This window comes from Sciurus vulgaris (assembly GCF_902686455.1).
Source record: "Sciurus vulgaris genome assembly, chromosome: X".
NCBI classification, from domain to species: Eukaryota; Metazoa; Chordata; class Mammalia; order Rodentia; family Sciuridae; genus Sciurus; species Sciurus vulgaris.
Window position 1 is genome coordinate 32351145 of NC_136471.1, and position 16397 is coordinate 32367541.

At 42.8% G+C, this 16397-nt stretch overlaps 2 protein-coding genes across 2 annotated transcripts; one reads left to right on the top strand and one right to left on the bottom strand.

The window, feature by feature from the left end:
* The first annotated feature begins 2052 nt into the window (after positions 1 to 2052).
* Positions 2053 to 3045, top strand: LOC306650937 (calcyclin-binding protein-like). Its single transcript, XM_079123436.1, has one exon. The coding sequence runs from the start codon at positions 2174 to 2176 to the stop codon at positions 2864 to 2866; it is 693 nt and encodes a 230-aa protein (XP_078979562.1). The 5' UTR covers positions 2053 to 2173; the 3' UTR covers positions 2867 to 3045.
* A 4796-nt stretch (positions 3046 to 7841) lies between these two features.
* Positions 7842 to 13145, bottom strand: LOC306651070 (rhox homeobox family member 1-like; the record flags this gene model as incomplete). The annotated part of the gene is made up of 3 exons (XM_079123603.1): positions 12287 to 13145; positions 10164 to 10209; positions 7842 to 7958 (listed from the first exon to the last, which is right to left on the bottom strand). The coding sequence occupies exons 1-3, from the start codon at positions 12715 to 12717 to the stop codon at positions 7842 to 7844; spliced, it is 594 nt and encodes a 197-aa protein (XP_078979729.1). The 5' UTR covers positions 12718 to 13145.
* Positions 13146 to 16397: the final 3252 nt, after the last annotated feature.

Genomic DNA, 16397 nt, shown 5'->3' on the forward strand with positions numbered 1-16397 from the left:
GGGAGTCACTCTGAGACTCCCTTGATGTACCCTTGGTCCCTCACCCAAACTGCAGTGCACAGCAAAGAAAATCAGCCTCCTCCAAAAACACTGGCAGGAAGCTTAAGTCCTCACATTGAACCCGTAACCTTAGCTTGTCCCATCTTCCAGAAACACATTCCAAACAGAATTACAAAGTCTAGTAAAAGCAATGGTCAACTCTCTTTATATCAGTCAGTGAGTTTTGTACTTTTGTGCTTCTGCCTGACTCTTTGCTAAAATTGGAGAATGAAAGGCATAAGATCTGTGTCGTGTCTGTTTTTGTATGCACCCACCTATGCAGGTGCATGTTTTACATACGCAGAGGTGTGTGAATATGTGTGTGTATGTGTGTGTGTGTGTAGTTTTGTACTTTTCCTATCTCAGAATATTTTCACATTAATGTATGATATCCCTTAAAGAAACTCTATGCTAACTGGCTGAAAACTAAATAAGTGTTTATATAAGTAAAATATTACTTATACTCCCAGAAAAAAAATTTTTTTGGTACTGGGAGTGGAGTCCAGGGGTGCTTCACCAGAGTTACATCCCCAGCCCTTTGTATATTTTTAAGTTTTGAGATAGGGTCTCACCAAGTTGCTGAGGCAGGACTCAAACTTGCCATCCTCCTGCGCCAGTGGGATTATAGGTGTCCGCCACCATGCCTGGCTATATTCCCTGAAATTTAACAAAACAACCCTAACATCTAATGTATCCCATTGGGAAACAGTATTTGTATAAAAAGTAAACCCAAATAGCTGGGGTTGTGGCTCAGGGGTAGAGCGCTTGCCTAGCATGTGTGAGGCACTGGGTTCGATCCTTGGCATCACATAAAAACAAATAAATAAACCCAAATGTTTAAACATTCATGTTCATGTGGTTTAGGCAAATCTTTGGCAAAAAAGACTGGCTTGATATTCTTGGTATAATGAAAACAGCTATGTCTTCTGAATTACCAGTAATAATTACAAGCATACATTTTTATTTTATTTTCACATGTTCTTCCTAAACATACAATGGTATATTAGTCAAACAACAAGTAGTATATGGTCTAGAGGTTTTAAGATTGTAAAACATGTAACTGATGTTTAATCAAACTGAGTCAGCCTGACAAACTTTATTTCACATCAAAGATGTTTTATATCTGCCTAAAATTAGGTTCCAAAATCTTGGTCATTTAGATTACCTTAGACTTGTGCTAAATTATGTTAAATAATAGATATTCACTACACATCTAGATCATTTCTAAGTAATAGCCTGCTAAATGTTAACTACTAAGCACAGGGTAGTAAGTTTAAGTTTATATAATTTGTGCTTATTCTCAGAAGTTACAGAGGCTAAAAACACACCTCGGTCTGTTAAGAAATATGTTAAGTTCCTGTCACACTGAGAAATTTTGCTATCAGGAAACATATACCTATAAAAATTGAGATTTCATTCAGAAGATTGTTAATCTGCTACAAAATGCTGTTATGTACCACACAAGACACAATGATCTACTTGCTAGCTTTTTATGGAAAATAAAGGGTACCACTGGTTGAAAATTATCATGAACACACATAAATAAAAATACTTGCAAAAGTAAACGGGTTTTATGCAATGCATTGCAAATACATTTTTCTTTTAAGAAATAAAAGTTTTTTTCCTAAAGTGAAATGAGTGGCTTTGTAACTGAAAGTTTGGTCCTTGTCCCCATGCCAATTCAATAACGAGGATGTGGTTTTGAGAAAAAGGAGAAACGTTTTATAGCTTTGCTAGGAAAGGAGAAACACAGGGGACTCCTGTCCCAGAGGCTGTGATTCTGCCCATCAGGGAAAACAGAGGGCTTTGAAAGGAACAATTCAAAGGCTACATTTCAGGTGTGGCCTGACAGGTGTCCCTGGGCACCCTTGATGGTGTGTTAAGATTCACTTCCTAGATCCTCTGGCAGACTTCTTCCTGTGGAGCAAGGTAATCTTGTTCCCTGCCCAGGTTAGGGAGTGGGAGAGAGAAGAGGAAAAGGAAAACATGTCCTTTTAAAAAATAAGCCTGGCGCAGGGTCGGTGTTCGCGGAGGCTGCGCCTGTCGGGTCTACGCTCGCGGCTTGCGCGTCGGCGCGGCGTTTCCTGTCCCTGGTGCACTGCAGCGCGGGCCCGCGGCCGGACCCAGCCCCACCATGGCTTCAGCTCTGGACGAGCTGCAGAAAGATCTAGAAGAGGTAAAGGTATTGCTGGAAAAGACCACTAGGAAAAGAGTACGTGATGCCCTCACAGCAGAAAAAAACAAGATTGAGACAGAAATAAAGAACAAGATGCAACAGAAATCACAGAAGAAACCAGAACTTCTTGACAAAGAAAAGCCAGCTGCTGTGGTTGCTCCCATTACAACAGGATATACCGTGAAAATCAGTAATTATGGATGGGATCAGTCAGATAAGTTTGTGAAAATCTACATTACTCTAACGGGAGTTCATCAGGTTCCCACTGAGAATGTGCAGGTGCATTTCACAGAGAGGTCATTTGATCTTTTGGTAAAGAATCTAAATGGGAAGAGTTACTCCATGATTGTGAACAATCTCTTGAAACCGATCTCTGTGGAAGGCAGTTCAAAAAAAGTCAAGACTGATACAGTTCTTATTTTATGTAGAAAGAAAACAGAAAACATGCGGTGGGAATACTTGACTCAGGTTGAAAAGGAATGTAAAGAGAAAGAAAAGCCTTCGTACGACACTGAAACAGATCCTAGTGAGGGATTAATGAATGTTCTAAAGAAAATTTATGAAGATGGAGATGATGATATGAAGCGAACCATTAATAAAGCCTGGGTGGAATCAAGAGAGAAGCAAGCCAAAGGGGATACAGAATTTTGAGACTTTTTAAAATAAGTTTTTCTAGGAACTGTGATGTGGAAATATGGATGTTTCCAAGAAGGGAATGTTGGAGAGCTGCACATATAAATTTGACGTAAATATTTACACAGTAAAGGCAGTAAATTCTCCATTTCTTTACTGGAGGATTTATTTAAATAAAATGTGCTTATTAAATACTTACTCCAAAGATGGTTTCATTGGTACCTGGTCATTATTTTTCCCCCAAGAAAGGGTTATATGGTATTTTCATTGAAATGTAAAAAGCGAGTCTTACCTATGAAAATGGTACATTATGTGTATTTTTGTTCAGCTAGAAATATTTGCTTGCCTGTAAGTTAGAACATCAGCTCCCACCAATGTAATGAGTAAAAACTGAAGTTTTGCATAAAATGCAGTTGTACTTGTGCTTAAAAGTTGCTGTAGAGTGATTGCTTATTTCCGGCTTAACCAGTGCATTACCATGCACTAATAATCCAGTCACATGTTTGTGTGTAGATTTAAATAATTACAGAATTGAAATTGAAACTAAATCAAAACAAAGATAAGCATCTTTTTTAGGAGCAATTAGTAAGGTCTGCTGTGGATTAGATGGCATATAAAAGTAATAACTACTAAGCAAAAAATTTGAAAATTCATCTATTTCTAGGTTCAATAAAGTTGGATTTTTATTTTAAAAAAAATAAGCTCAGAATTATAATCAAAAGGTGAATGGACCACCATTACATTTTTCCCAAAATGACACAGAGAAAAATGTAGGACAAAACCTGAATGGATAGGGTGTGTCCTGGAACATTTGTGGGAAGACTGAGGACATGTGATTGAATCTGGTTAAAATAGGATGAGTTTCAGTTATAAGGAAGAATGAAATTATGGCATTTGCTGGTAAACGGATGGAACTGGAGACCATCATGCTAAGTGAAATAAGCCAGACCCAGAAAGTCAAAGGTCAGATGTTTTCTCTGATATGTGAAAGCTATTGCAAAATAAGGGGAAAGAAAACTCACATCACACAGGTGGAATTCCATCAAAATAGAAGACCAATGGAGTGGGGGAAAGAGATTGAGGGAGAGGCAGGAGGGACAGGGTAAGGGAGGAATAGTGGAATGAATCTGACCTAACTTCCCTATGTACTTTTATGAACATACCACAGTGAATCTCATCAATATGTATATCCACAGGTACTAATTCAGAAAAGAAAAAAAACACACCTTTTTTTTGTACCAGGATTGAACCCAGGGGTACTTAAGCACTGAGTAACATTCCTAGCCCTTTTTAATTTTTTTAAGGCAGGGTCTCACTAAGTTACTGAAGCTGGCTTTGATTTCAAGATCCTCCTGCCAGACCTCCTGAGTCATTTGGGATTAAGGCATGCAACACCATCCACAGCTCAAACTAACATTCTTTTTCTTTCTTTCTTTTTTTTTTTGTACCAAACCCAGGGGTGCTTAACCACTGAGCCACATTCCCAGCGCTTTTTAAAAAATTTTTATTTCCAGACAGGATCTTCCTAAATTGCTGAGGGCTTGAGCTAAGTCGCTGAGGCTGGCTTTGAACTTTTGATCCTCCTTGCCTCCCGAGTTGCTGGGATTACAGGCGTGTGCCACCGTGCCACCTAAACTCACCTATTCTTTTTTTATGTATATATATTTTTAGTTGCAGATAGACACGGTATCTTTATATTTTATTTATTCTTACATGGTGCTAAGGATCAAAACCAGTGCCTCATATGTGCTAGGCAAGTGTTCTACCACTAAGCTAAAGCACCAGCCCTAAACTCACATATTCTTTTTTTTTTTTTGCATTGCTGGGAATCGAACCCAGGGCCTTGTGCTTGCAAGGCAAGCACTCTACTGACTGAGCTATCTCCCCAGCCCTAAACTCACATATTCTTAACAAAACCACACACAGCCTCTCATGGCAATATGCAAAAAGACCGTGAACAGGTGCTGGCGTTGTAGCTCAGTGGTGGAGCACTTGCCTGGCATGTATGAGGCACTGGGTTCAATTCTCAGCACCACATATAAATAAATTAAATAAAGATCTGTGACAGCAACAACAAAATATATATACATATGTTAAAATATAAATGTATATGTAAATATATATATATATTAAAAAAAAGAACTGTAAAGTGATTCACTCTCATGACTGTATTTCAGTCCTGGAAACAGCCTCAGAAAAGATTTAAAGGAGAAAACTCATACATATACAGATGTTCATTCATTCCAATGGCACCAGGGAACAACCCTATGCAAACGAAAGATAGGAATGCACATATTTAATTAACTACGAAGAAAATGATGAAATGTCCCAAAGTACTTCTGAAATACAGTTAAGTAGAAAAAGGGGAGCACATTATTGGATATGGAAAGTAATTGTTGAAGAGCCAAAGAGCTGAAGAAAAGGGGATGGGGACCTGGGGAGTCCCCATCTGCTCCAGGCCCCTTCTCTCCTCCTCCCTCCAAGTGGCAAGATTTTTTCTTTTTTCTTTTTTTCTGGTTGTAGCAGGGATTGAACCCAGGGGCATTTAACCACTGAGCCACACCCCAGTCCATTTTGTTTTCCTTTTGAGATAAGGTTGCTCAGGGCCTCCCTAGATTCCTGAGGCGGGCTTCGAACTTTCCATCCTCCTGCCTCAGCCTCCAGAGCCACTGGATGACAGGTGTGCACCACCATGCCCAGCACAAGATGCTTCCCTTCCTTCCCTGGGAGCAGCCTGGGATTCTGGAATGGGAAGTGAGGAGAGGCCAGGCTCACCAGGAGGTCAGGCAGTGTGTGGGGTCTGCCAGTAGAGGGCAGCTGCTGAAGTATTCCAGTCCAAAAGAAGGGCTCATGGTCACTTCTGGATGACTGTACTGAGCCCCTCTTTTCAGTAATTCAGTCGTTTGTGGGTTCCAGGGTTCCAGGGAGGGGCACTCACCTTCTACTCACTGTCCCTCTGTCCCATCTGTGACCCTGCCGCCGTGGCATTGGCAGGGGCTTGGCTGCCACCTAGAGAACCCGGAGGCAGCTCTGCACAGGAATGTAGGCTCTCTGCTTGCTGGGAAGCTATTTCCAATTGTGTCAATAACTGCCTGGGAGATTTCAAGAGGAGTGATTAAAAGTTTTCTTTTGGAATCTGTTTTTGTCAGGACCTGAACTAGCTACTTCAAAGATGAATTTTCCTCCTGGGGACTTTTGAGGCAATACAGATTTGCACATTGTGACACTCTACTGAGGGGGCTGGCTTTGTGGGTCCTGCCAAAACCCAGCTTGACGTGCTTTTTTCTCTAACAATGTATTTGCTACAGTTCATATGGGAAGCACTTTGATATTAGGCTGCCATATGTATGAAAAATTCTCCAGACTCCTGTGTCAGGCGACTGCAATTTCACACTGCAGGAGCCTCCCATAAATCCACAAGTGTTTCTTGTTCTCTGTCTGGAAGCAGCTTCAGAGCTGGGCCTGCCAGCAGGTGGAAATGTGGTTGTAACTTGCAGGCATGTTCTGATGACCAAAGGAAACTCGGGAGAAATGGGGTGGGGTGGCCATTCCAGGATGTACTCTCAATAAAGACCCTACACGTGTGTTTGTGTGCCCACGCTCATGTGTGTGCAAAAGAGAGAAGGAATAGCCAAAGCGGGGGATCCCGACTCCTGGCTTGGAGAAAGAATCTGAGGGCTCGGCTGTGCACCAGGCCCTACCAGGTGACTGGAGAAAGAGGCCATTTGCCACCTGTCCTTCTGACTACTGCTGAGTGTGGGGAAACCCTCCTCAGCACCTCCCAGGGGATTGGAAAGGGAAGCCTCAGAACTTGGGCACGTGCCTCCTTGTTTCTGAGATACTTCCAAATGTAGTTCCAAATGGGGAACGAACGCTAACGAACATGATGTCCATGTTGGAAATATTCCACAATGTTTGTGTGTGTACATATGTATGTGTGTATATATATGTAAAATATATGTATATATTAGATATATTTAAAATGTACATATACATAGTTAAAGTGCACTACTGAAATAACAGAAGGCAAAGGGTAGAGTACAGCTAGTGAATGAGGGGGCAGGAGGAGTGAAGTTTGGAAAGAGAAGGTTCTATGGAAGGAAACTGATCAATTATGTTATGTGCATATACAAATATGCATAATGGATTCCCTTATTATGTCTACTTATTATACAACATTAAAAGTGAAAAAACAGTTAAAGAAATAATGTCCTTCCAAAGGAGTCTTTGTATGCTACTTGCATAATGAAGGCTTTCCAGTTATCAGCCTGCTTTCCTAAAAGTGCTCATTGGACACTCTTGCTTCGATGGTATTGTTTCTTTGCAAGCAGCAGGACCTCCGGGGCAGAACAGCTGCTATGTGGCCATGTGCATCACAAAAATGGAGGGCAGTGAACTGAGATTCGAACTAAGGACACGAGTGTTCAGTTATCACCTTCCCATAAATCCTGCGAGTTGCCTTTTAGGGAGTTTCTCTCAAGAGTCCAGGATTCACAAGTGAACTCACCATCGTGGCTGGAACTCAGCCCTGTGTGAAGACACACTGTTTTCTTGCTAGAGACCTGGCCTGCCCCTCCTTGCACATGTTGGAAGTCCCAAAGGGGCAGAGCGGAGGTGGGCATGGCAAGATGGGGGAGGGAACAAAGCTGAATATATGGGTCAGTGTGAACCCCCCATGGAACTTGGGAAAAGGTGAAGTGCAGGGCCTACTGATGTTGACCCAGGCATGTCACCTCATTAAGGCAGGGCTCCTTGTTATTTTGCTGAAATGTCCCTTCTGGAAAAAATTACATCACATTTTACATACCCCAGTATGTACATGAAAAAAACTATATTGATGATTCACTTCTTTATTGCCAATAAAACTGCTAAGGAAATATGCTAAGGAAATATGCTAAAGAAATAAGTGCATGTTGGGCATCAACAGCAGCCCATATGTCAGTGCCAACAGATAAACATATCAATGATCTGGTTCCGGAAGAAGGATGGCATTCTAGGGCCCCTCCAACACCTGGAGTTCAAGGTGATCCTGGGTAGGAGGAGGTGCATTTCTCAGCAATGACTCCCTCAGCTGTTTCCTGAATTTGGCTCTCTTATTCTTAAACCAAACCTGTATCAGAGGGAAATAGGCACTGGTTTAATATCTTGAAGTTAATGTCATAATGGTAAAAGAGACATTATGCAGTTCTATAGGTCACTTGGATTTTTAAATTGCACAGCAGAAACTTTTTTGTTTCTGTTGCTTTAGGGTTTCGAAGTTCTGGTAATGGAACTCCAGGCCTCACACCTCCTAGGCAAGTGCTCTCCCACCAAAAGCTATTTTCTTATTGCTCAAATGCCTCAGGGGGCCTGGGTTATAGCTCAGTAGGGAAGGACTTGCCTAGAGTGCAGGAGGACCTGGGTTCCATCCCCAGCACCACAAACAAGCAAACAGAACAACCTTAGGAGACTAAACGCCCTACCCCCTCCTTCAGCTCATCCTTGGTGAGCACCAGGCCTGTGCCCTGCTCTGGAAAAGGCCGGGTGCCTTACTTTCCTCCTTCCAGTCTTATGTTCTTCACAGCTTTCTTGCAGGTGTTGGATGCAGGTCTAACTTGTGAGTGGCTCTTGGTCCCTCATGCTAACCCCACACCTGCACAGTCTGCATCCTGGCAGCTGTCCCTGGGCCATGCTGCCTCCTGCTCCCTCACTAGGGATAGTTTCACCCTGTTTGTGGGGATGTTGGCCATGACAACATGTGGGCCCCATCAAAGTCACATGGAGGAGTACAGCTCCCTGTTTGAAAAGCCCCTGCTCAGGGTGAAGTCAATATTCAAAAGGAAGGAGCATGTGGGACTTTGGCAGGGGGTTCCCTTCAGGGTGGCCACTGCATCATTTACCTCTGAAACCTCGTGAGAACTGAAAGGGATCTGGAGTGGAGGCCTGGACGCTGCTTTGATAGTGTCAAGGGAATGAGAGCAACACAACCCATTGTCAGTCTCGCTCCCTGCAACCTGCCACCGCCTCCCAACCTTTCTGGAGACTGGACAAAGTCAGCTCACAGTTTCAGCTACATTTCCCAGATCCTGGACAGTGGTGCCATTGACCAGCATGGAGGGGCACCCTTGGCCCCACTGTTCAACCAGGACATGCAAAAGCTGTCCCTCATTCCTAAGGCACAAAGCTGCAATCAAAATCGCAAATATTAAAATACAAAAGGAAAAAATCCTGTCAGGTGTCATTATCCTCTCAGCCTCCTGCTTGATGAGCTTTCCACTGTATTTAATTCTTTGGTAAGTTCTCCACTGCAAATTGTAAATGACCCAAATGGCCTCCCTGCCCTCACGCCTCCTTCAGCTACATGAATGTATAATTTAAAGAAGGCATGTGTAAGAAAGCTCGGGCTGAGGGGGATCCAAAGGTTCTGCCCCTCAAGTCTACGTAAACATAATGTAAAATTAATTTAATATTCTTTTGATTGGGTCACTCTTTAGACAAATTTCCCAACTTTTGCAAACCTTTGCCCTACTGCAACCATAACATTACCATTTTGGCAATGTTTTCAGGTAGATATGTCACAGTATGCAAATTAAAATGGAGGGCCGCCCCTTTCTGTCACCTTAACAATATGTACAAACACAAGCAGGAGGACTAGGCACTTGTGCTCTTCAGGTATCTTCCCACGAGTCTCAGCTTAACCTATGCTACTTACACGCAGAGCATGTACTTTCAATGAATTACTCTCTCATCACACATTTATAAATTCATTCAGCTAACTCAGTGCTTACACTTGGTGTAAGCAAGTTAATACAAATCAATCCTCTCTTAATTCTACTCTTTCTCCATAAATGTGAAATACTTCCTAGGTCAGACCAAGCCCATCCTTACTCCTCACAGAGGTGCCAACGGATACCTAGGGAAGAAGCTGAACTTTATTTTTGAATATATATTTATACATATTTATTATGTATGTAATTATGTATATATATTTTTATTTACGTATTTAATTTTGTATGTAGAAATGCAGAAGTAGTTTTTGGATTTGTTTTGTTTTTTCCTTTAGGAAATCACATTTCCTCTGGTAATGGGAAAAAAACACAAGCTCACATTTATGATCCTCCAAAGCTCAAAATTAGTCTACTTCAACAAGACAATTAAAATAACACCAATGTAAATATACATGTTTATGTCAAAAAATGCCACTAATATATAATTATAATGCACTAATAAAAATATTTTTTAAATTATCAAAAAAGTCTAGGTCAAAGGTGTGCACATCCTGAAGCAGGTTTTAGAATGACTGCCCTCACAAATTGCTTTTCTTAGGTTTACTGACCTGCACTCTGGCTTCACTCACATTCATGCATCTTGCAAGTTCCCTTCTGTGGAGAGAAAACAACAGATGTTCAGTATTCAGTGTTATGGATGAAATACATTATGTGCAACCTGTGCTTGTTTTAAAATTATAGTCTCCTTTCACAACTCCCCAAGTATACTTCCTGTAACTTCCTGGGAAAGTCTCACTTTAGAAATGGGTTTACCCAGGGCTGCTGATGTACCTCAATGACTGAACACTCGCCTAGCATGTACAAGGCACTGGGTTTGATCCTCAGCACCACAAAAAATAAATAAAATAAAGGTTTTGTGTCCCTCTACAACTAAAAAAAAAAAAAAAAAGAAATGGATTTACCGCTCACAAAATTTAAGGTGACACTAACAGCTCAGTGGTCAAGACATAATTTTAACCTGCTGTTGTTAAAGAATAAAAATGACTGCAAGATATATAATAAACATGATATACAAATTTTAAATACAAGAATGCTGAGGGAATGCAGTCGCATGACAGAAATTTATTCTCCTAACCCTGATTTCAATAAGACTTCAAATATAAAGGCACGCCACCAAAACAGTCAACAAAAAACAGATAACGTGGACTATGTAAAGAATAAAATTGTCTTTGAATCAAAGGACACAACCAAGAGAGCAAAAAGGCAACCACAGAATGGAAGAAAATATTTGAAAATTGTAATATCTGATGAGGGTAACTTTTAGAAACAGGTGATAGTTCCATAGTCAAAAAACCCCTCCCAGATTTAAAAAGAAGCATTTCTTTTTAAAAAGATATATTAATGACCATGAAGCCCATGAAAAGATGCTCAATACCACTGACTACTAGGAAAACACAAATCAAAACCACAGTGATACTATCTCACACTAATTAGGATGCTAAATATTAAAACCCAGAAAATAACTGTTGTGAGAACCTCATGCACTGTTGGTGGAAATGTCAAATCATGTAGTTACTATGAAAAAGGAGTCTGGTGGTTCCTTAAAAACTTAACATGGAGGAAGGAGGGACAGTAAAAAGGGAACACCAGGGAATTAAATGAAGTGAATTAATTTCATGCATGTATGAGTATGTCAAAATCAACCCAACTATTATATATTATTATGATGCACTCACAAAAGCATAAAAACATTAAACAGAATTTTCATAGGATCTAGCAAATCCAGTTCTGGGTATACAACTGAAAGAAATGAAAACCTGGACTTGAGATATTTGTCCACCTATGTTCATAGCAACCCTATTCAAAAGAGCCACATGCAAAAGCACCCCATCCGTTTCTCCACATGAATGCTTAAACAAATGGAATATAAACTGTGTCTAGTGGTGCAAATCTGTAATCCCAGTGGCTCAGCAAGCTGAGGTAGGAGGATTTTGAGTTCAATGACAGCTTCACCAAATAAGTGAGGTTGTAAGCAACTTAGTGAGACCCAGTCTCAAAATAAAAAGTAAAAACTAAAAAGGGCTGTGGCTAAGTGCCCCAGGATTCACTCCCTGGTACCAAAAAAAAAAAAAAAAGGAAAATAGGAATATAATGGAATATTACTCAGCCCTAAAAAGGAAGGAAATTCTGACACATGATACAACATGAATAAACCTTAAGGACATTACACAAAAAAATATAAGACAATCACTAAGACAAATGCTTGATGAGGTACCCAGAGTAATCAAATTCACCAAATAAAAAAGAATGGTAGTTATAGAACACTGGTGGTTGTTTAATGGGTATAGAGTTTAATTTCGGCCACATAAAGAAGTTTCTGGAGTTCTGTCCCACAGCAATGTGCGAATACATAATATGACTGAAGTGCACACTTCAAAACTAGTTTAAATACTGTTTGTTTTTGTATTTTACGGCAATTTGAAAACAAAAACCAGAACAAGCAACCACCAACCTATTTCCAGACCTAATTCATGACAATACTGCACGAAAATGTTGACGCGATTCCCACAAGGCAACCCCCACATAGCAGAAAGGCAGGTGAAGACGCTACGGGCTTCTGCTCAAGACGCGTGGGGCAGGGCGGGGCAGGGCAGGGATCCGGAGAGGGAAAAGTGACCCCAAAAAGAACCTGAACCCCTGGAGCCCGACGCCTCCCACACCAGTCACTTACCTGGTGCTCACATCAGGGTACTGAGTTTCTTGGAAAACATTTTCTAGTTCCTGCACCTGCGACTGCGAGAACTTGTATTGGGTTCGTGGACGCCTGCGACGCGGCTGTGGAATCGCAGCGGCCCCGTTTGCAGGCTGCCCGAGCTGTTGATCCTGCCCGGGCTGCTGTACAGGCCCCTGATCACCGCCCCCGGCCTCGTGATCTACATCATCTTCCTGGTTCACAGCGCCCTCGTGGTTGAGGTTAGCCTCTTGAATCACGTCTTCCATGAGGCCTACAGCTCCTTCACGAAAGTGGCCGCCTGCAGCAGGTGCCGCTTCCTCTTCTGCGGCGACCGCTGCTATACCTTCCTCTGCTTCAGCTGCTATCTCCATATCATATATCCCCAGACCATAGTAGTCAGGGTCGCAGTACTGGCACCAGTGTGCCATGACTGCGACGACGCACCAGACGCCGCGTGGCGTCCACGAGAGCGGTCTGGCTGGCAAGATAGTTGTGCCACAGGGTGGAGCTAGTCCTAGAGGTATTGGCTACAGATTTACGGCACGTTCTACGTACACACGCTACTCTTTCGAGGATTGCTATTGGCTGTCTGTTGGGCGCCAGTTGCTAGCCAGTTGCGAGGGGTGGAGCTAGTTAGGCGCGCAAGTGATGGGGCGGGGCCAAAAGTGGTGGCAGTGTCGGGGGTTGTGCCAACAGGGGCACGCGTGGAATGGGGGCGGGATTTGCCCTTAGCTGACCACCCCGTATCTGAACTACCTCCGGCTTCCAGAGGGACTGTGTAGAAGGGGAGGGGTGAGAACTCACACTGACCACAGGCCCCCGCGGGAACATTCGGAGAATACCTCAGGACCCGCCATCCATAATTGACAGCCTGCACGTGGCACGAGAGAGGAATTCACATGACCTGACCCCCTAGGAGGTTGCTCGCTCACAGTTCCTGCAAGGAAACTGACAGCAAGGCCAAGCTCCCATAAATGTCCCAGGGGCATCGTGGGAAACCCTGTGAGTCCCTTGAGGAAGTCTCCGTGCTCCCCATTTTCAGTCCTGAATCCACCTCAGAGTCCGAGTGTAAAATCTGAGCAGTGCTGATCACTTGCAAGAACGCTTAGGCTGTGACTCGCGTGGGGCGCACACGCATAATCTGAGTAGCTTGGGAGACTTAGACAGCCTCGCCAGTTTAGCGAGGACCTGAGCGACTTAGTGAGACCCTGACTCAAAATAAAATATAAATGAAAAAGTAAGTGCTGGAAATGTGCCCCTGGGTTCAATCCCTGCTACCAAAAAAAAAAAAAAAAAAAAACCTAAAAGGTAACGCTGCCTGGTGTTGCTTACACTGGATTGCTTATGCAGCATGTGTCATAGTGAAGATATATTAGTTAATATTCAGAAAATACCTAGAACAATACCTGTGCCTTGGGAGGCTGTGGCAGGAGGATTCCAAGTTCAAGGCCATCCTCAGCAATTTAGCAAGATCCTGTCTCAAAGTGAAAAATTAAAAAAGCATTGGGAATATAGCTGACTTCTAAATACCCCTGGGTTCAATCCCCAGCAACCTCCCCCAAAAAAACACATTTTTTTTCTTTAAGTCAAGCATGGCAATACGTGCCTATTGTCTCAGCTATTTCAGAGGCTGAGGTGGGAGTATCACTTCAGTACAGGAGTTTGTGACCAGCCTGGTCAATATAGTAAGATCCCATCTTGTAAAAGAAAAATTCAGCCAGGTACAGTGGCACACACCTGTAATCTCAGCAACTTGGGAGGCAGAGGCAACAGGATCATTCAAAGCCAGCCTCAACAATTTAGTAAGCGCCTCACAATTGAGCAAAATCCTGTCTCAAAATTCAAAAATAAATAAATAAAAAACAAAAGGGTTGGGGATATAGCCCAGTAGTAAAGCCCCCCCAGGTTCAACCCCAGTACCAATAATAATGATAGTAATAATACTAACAACAACAGCAACAGAACAGGCAAAGAAACCTTTGTGCTTTGAGGAAGGAAACTATTATAAGCTTGAGAAGCTTACTTTGAGAATAGACTACTAGAACCCTGGACTTAGAGCCCAGCTTGGATGACTCCTGTAAGAATATTCTTGTGTTCCTAGCTCATCTTACAGATGTGAGCACAGATGTCCAGAAAAATAGAGGACTTGTCTGATGCTCAGAGCTACTTGCTGAGTATCTCAGGCCTTCTGAGGTTCTCAAAGACTATCTTTGAGTAAGCACAATGATGGTGTTCTTTAAATAAGTAGAAGAACTTTGGGTGAAAATAAGTACTGGATTTAATCTGCTAGTCAAAGATCATGTTGCTGAAAGCTTGACCCTTGTCCCTGGTGCAACAATGAGGACGAGGTTTTGACAAAAAGAAGAAAGAAGTCTTAGTGATTTGCTGGTAAATGAGGAGAATAGCAGACTAGTCTCAAGAGCTACTGTCCCCTTACCAGGGGGAACAAAGGTTTTTTAAAGGGAAATTATGGGACTAGGCTCTGGGTATGACTGTCTGCAGATACGATTCCCATGCCTTGAAACAGTGGTTGCTCAGACCTGCAGATACCAGTTCCCAGGTCAGCACATCCTACTGATACAGCTTCTTTCATTCTTGTGGCCACTGAGCTGAAGGACATGAATAACACAGCATGGGACTTGATGAAAATTAATCTTGCTTTCCCTGAGGTTATGGAGGCAGAGAAGGAGAGAAAAGAAGGGGGAAAACCTATGTCAGTTTTGAAATAAGCAATCAGCGGTCAAGCAGCAAGTTCGTACTCAAATCATGGAGTGACCACCATTACTACTGACTATGTTCGACTAGGGAAGAGAGGCCTGTGTCATGGGAAATGCAGTGCCGTTAGGATGAGCAAAGCGGGCTTCAAGCACAGGATTGGCCCTGGAGGAAAAAATCTAGGGGGCTGGTAAAGGAGAGACCCAGTAAGCAGTATCTACCAAAAACCAATGAGTACTCAGCATATGTATGGATATGAATCTTACTGGACTTGGGGTAACTTCTCTCTGATCAGACTGGGGTAACCTGATCAGACGATGGTAATTGGAGAACAGACAGGCCAGATGTCAATCAAAAAGAAAACTTTATTGGGATGGCTCCCGGGCAAGTTGCACTGGTCCACCAGGTGCTGGGCTGGAGAAGCCCCACGCATGTGGCCCCCAGGGGCTTTGTTTTCACAACCCGGGATGGGGGAGGAGAAGCTGGAGGACTGGGTATCCTCCTGGGATTTGCAGGGGTCCTTGCTCCTTCAGGCATGCATAGGCTACATTGTTTCTCTGTGCATGCACAAGCTGTTTGATGCCCTGCCCCCATTCAGTCACCTTAAATCGCCTTAACACTTTCTGCACCACACCACCTGATAACTTGAGAGACTCCCCTAGCCATGACCCTGATAACTGATAACTTCAGTAGCCAAGAAAAACGCTAAAGAGTCTGTCATAAGGAGGGATGTAGAGATTTTTCTAAAGTTAGACCACATCCGCAGCCCTATATTATATTTTATTTGGAGACAGGGTCTCAGTGAGTTTCTTAGGACCTCACTCTTGCTGAGGCTGGCTTTGAACTCTTGATCCTCCTGCCTCAGCCTCCTGAGCTGCTGGGATTACAAGTGTGCACCACCATGCCCAGCTATTTTCTTTTTTAATGTGATGTATGTACAAAAAATATGGACATTTGATTTAAAAAAAAGTTTTGGCAGTATATAGAAAGAGGCAGAACCTTGGGGTCTATAGGCTACTAAGAGAGATGTAGAGGGGTGGAGGCAGCCAGGGCAAGATGGAAGTGAAGAGACAGAGACCAAAGGAACAGGGAAAGGGTCCTATAATGAGGTTAACTTCCTGGTTGACCAACAGGCCTGCTGACACAAGCAGGGTACCCAATCTGACAGACACTTCTATAGTCATACTAAGTAGGGATCCAATAGAAAAATGGAAATAGATGCATGGACACAGGGAGGCACCAATGAACAATAGTGAGGAGAGTGTACAAGGGGTGGAGATAAGGAAATGAGGATGTTCCAGGGACCATAAAATGAACATCAAAAGTTCTTCTCCCGGGGCTGGGGAGGTAGCTCAGTTGGTAGAGTGCTTGCCTTGTAAGCACAAGGCCCTGG